Source organism: Etheostoma cragini, chromosome 5, assembly GCF_013103735.1.
Source record: "Etheostoma cragini isolate CJK2018 chromosome 5, CSU_Ecrag_1.0, whole genome shotgun sequence".
Classification (NCBI taxonomy): Eukaryota; Metazoa; Chordata; class Actinopteri; order Perciformes; family Percidae; genus Etheostoma; species Etheostoma cragini.
Window position 1 is genome coordinate 30,654,642 of NC_048411.1, and position 1,960 is coordinate 30,656,601.

Sequence of the window (1,960 nt, forward strand, 5' to 3'; positions counted from 1 at the left end):
CCACATACATGAGGCAGTGGGACCTTCCTTAAAATCACAGATTATCCCTTTTCTGGTCCTGCTAGTCATCTCTCTCTCTCTCTCTCTGAGCCCTGATCTATAATAGATGCTTCCCCTGACATTGCTTTGGGAGCTAGCCTCTGGATCTCTGCACGTGGGACATGCATCTCGATTGAGCTTATGGGCTATAGTCTGCATAAACAGAAGTATAAAACATATCACCTTTTGTCTGCTGTACAGCTTTGTTATTGTCTAAGTCCTCACACACAACCTGGACTATGGTCATAACATCTTCAGCACATCTTATAACTTGTTGCCTGTTACATAATGTTCTTATTCAGTCAGTTTATAGGTTATGTTGTATATTTTCTAGTCAATATTTTACCATGATCTACTGCACTTTTTCACTATCGTCCTTACACACAACCTACAATAGAATCCGTACAGAGTCCCCGTCGCTGCGTCCGGATCTCGGCGCCGCCCGAGGCGACTGGGACTGGTTCAGAGAAATGCAACCAACCCGGTTTTTATCTCCTATCCCAGAATGCATCTGTGGTGTAGCCGGACCCTTAACTCAGCAGGGCTGTGGAGATAGAGCTGATCTAGGAGACTAGTCTTCTTCCACAGGTGTTGAAATTGGCGATCAGACACTAAACCCTGGATGCCTGGACCCCCTTTGAGTTGCTTATTTAAGCCAAGTCCCCCTTGACCAGCACAAAATATAAATAATTTAATATATATATATATATAATTTATAAATATTTTTTCTAGTCTCTATAAAGAGGAAGAATCCAGCGCCGGCAGTGATGGATTCACTCAACCTTTTTTTGTTTTTTAAAACAAAAACATTTAAACACTGCATTTCACGTGTCTGAATCCATCACTTCATTCATTCATTATATTATAATGATTTTAGAAATTATGCATTTTTAAATTATTATTTTTACAAAAATTTCACATGGGTGGTAGCAGCTGAGTCCGTAGGGCGTTGTTGGGTTGGGAACCGGAGGGTTGTCGGTTCAAGTCCCCATACGGGGTGTTGATCGGTAGCTGGAGAGATGCCACTTCACCTCCTGGGCACTGCCAGGTGCCCTTGAGCAAGACACCGCACTACCCCAACTGCTCAGGGCGCTGGTCCAGCTGGCACCCCCCCCCCACCCCACACACACTCGGACATCTCTCCATTTGTTCATGTGTAGATCCTTAGTGTGTGTGTGTGTGTGTGTGTGTGTGTATTTCAGACCTGTGTGTAGTAATTCTGGGGAACAATATTGTTATTACCACCTGCAGTACTCCTTAATACCCCTAGGGGTATTTGAGAGCAGTAAGTTTTAAAACGGTTAATCTTTTAAAACATGTGACAACATGGAAAGAATGAACAGTTATCATGAAGAGAAGAACAAGAAAAAGATGGAGGTCACATGGTGCAAAGGAAGCAGCTGATTGGTGCTGGGCTGGAACTTGATGCTGAATCGACTTCACACCCAAAGCCTTCACATTGGCTGCGTCTACTCCCCGGGCTCTGGAAGGAATTACCCAGCATGCCCTATCCCAGAGTTCAGTCTGAAGAGGTGTGATGAGAGGTATAAAAGGATGCCGGCCCTAAAAACATGCAAGATGAACGTCAGCGTGACCCGAGGGACACGAGAGGGTCCCAAAGACAGCCGCAGGGTTAACCCTCTTCACGTCAAAAAGGAAAAGCAACACTGTTGTTGACACTTTTTATTGTTGTTTTTTTAAACTTTTTCCTATGTTTTTGTCCATTTTTTTTTTCTCACACTTTTGACACTTTTTTTCAATGTTCAACACTACGTAACACTAACTTATTAACTTCAGTTTTACAGTTATTTTTGGAATTTATTGTCATTAAACCTCATTTATTGGAAATTATACCTAGTGTTTGAGTTAGAAAAGCAGAAATTAGGAATTATTGAGACTAAAATTAAAGGAATGGATGTTG

General features: G+C 42.2%; 1 protein-coding gene across 1 annotated transcript in view; it reads right to left on the minus strand.

Annotated features, from left to right (window-relative positions):
- The window catches only part of LOC117945069 (tetratricopeptide repeat protein 28-like), a 210,715-nt gene extending 210,548 nt beyond the window's left edge, over positions 1–167 (minus strand). The window contains exon 1 of the mRNA XM_034872322.1: positions 126–167. Coding sequence (XP_034728213.1) covers positions 126–167 — 42 coding nt within the window. The remainder of the gene's footprint in view (positions 1–125) is intronic.
- Positions 168–1,960: the final 1,793 nt, after the last annotated feature.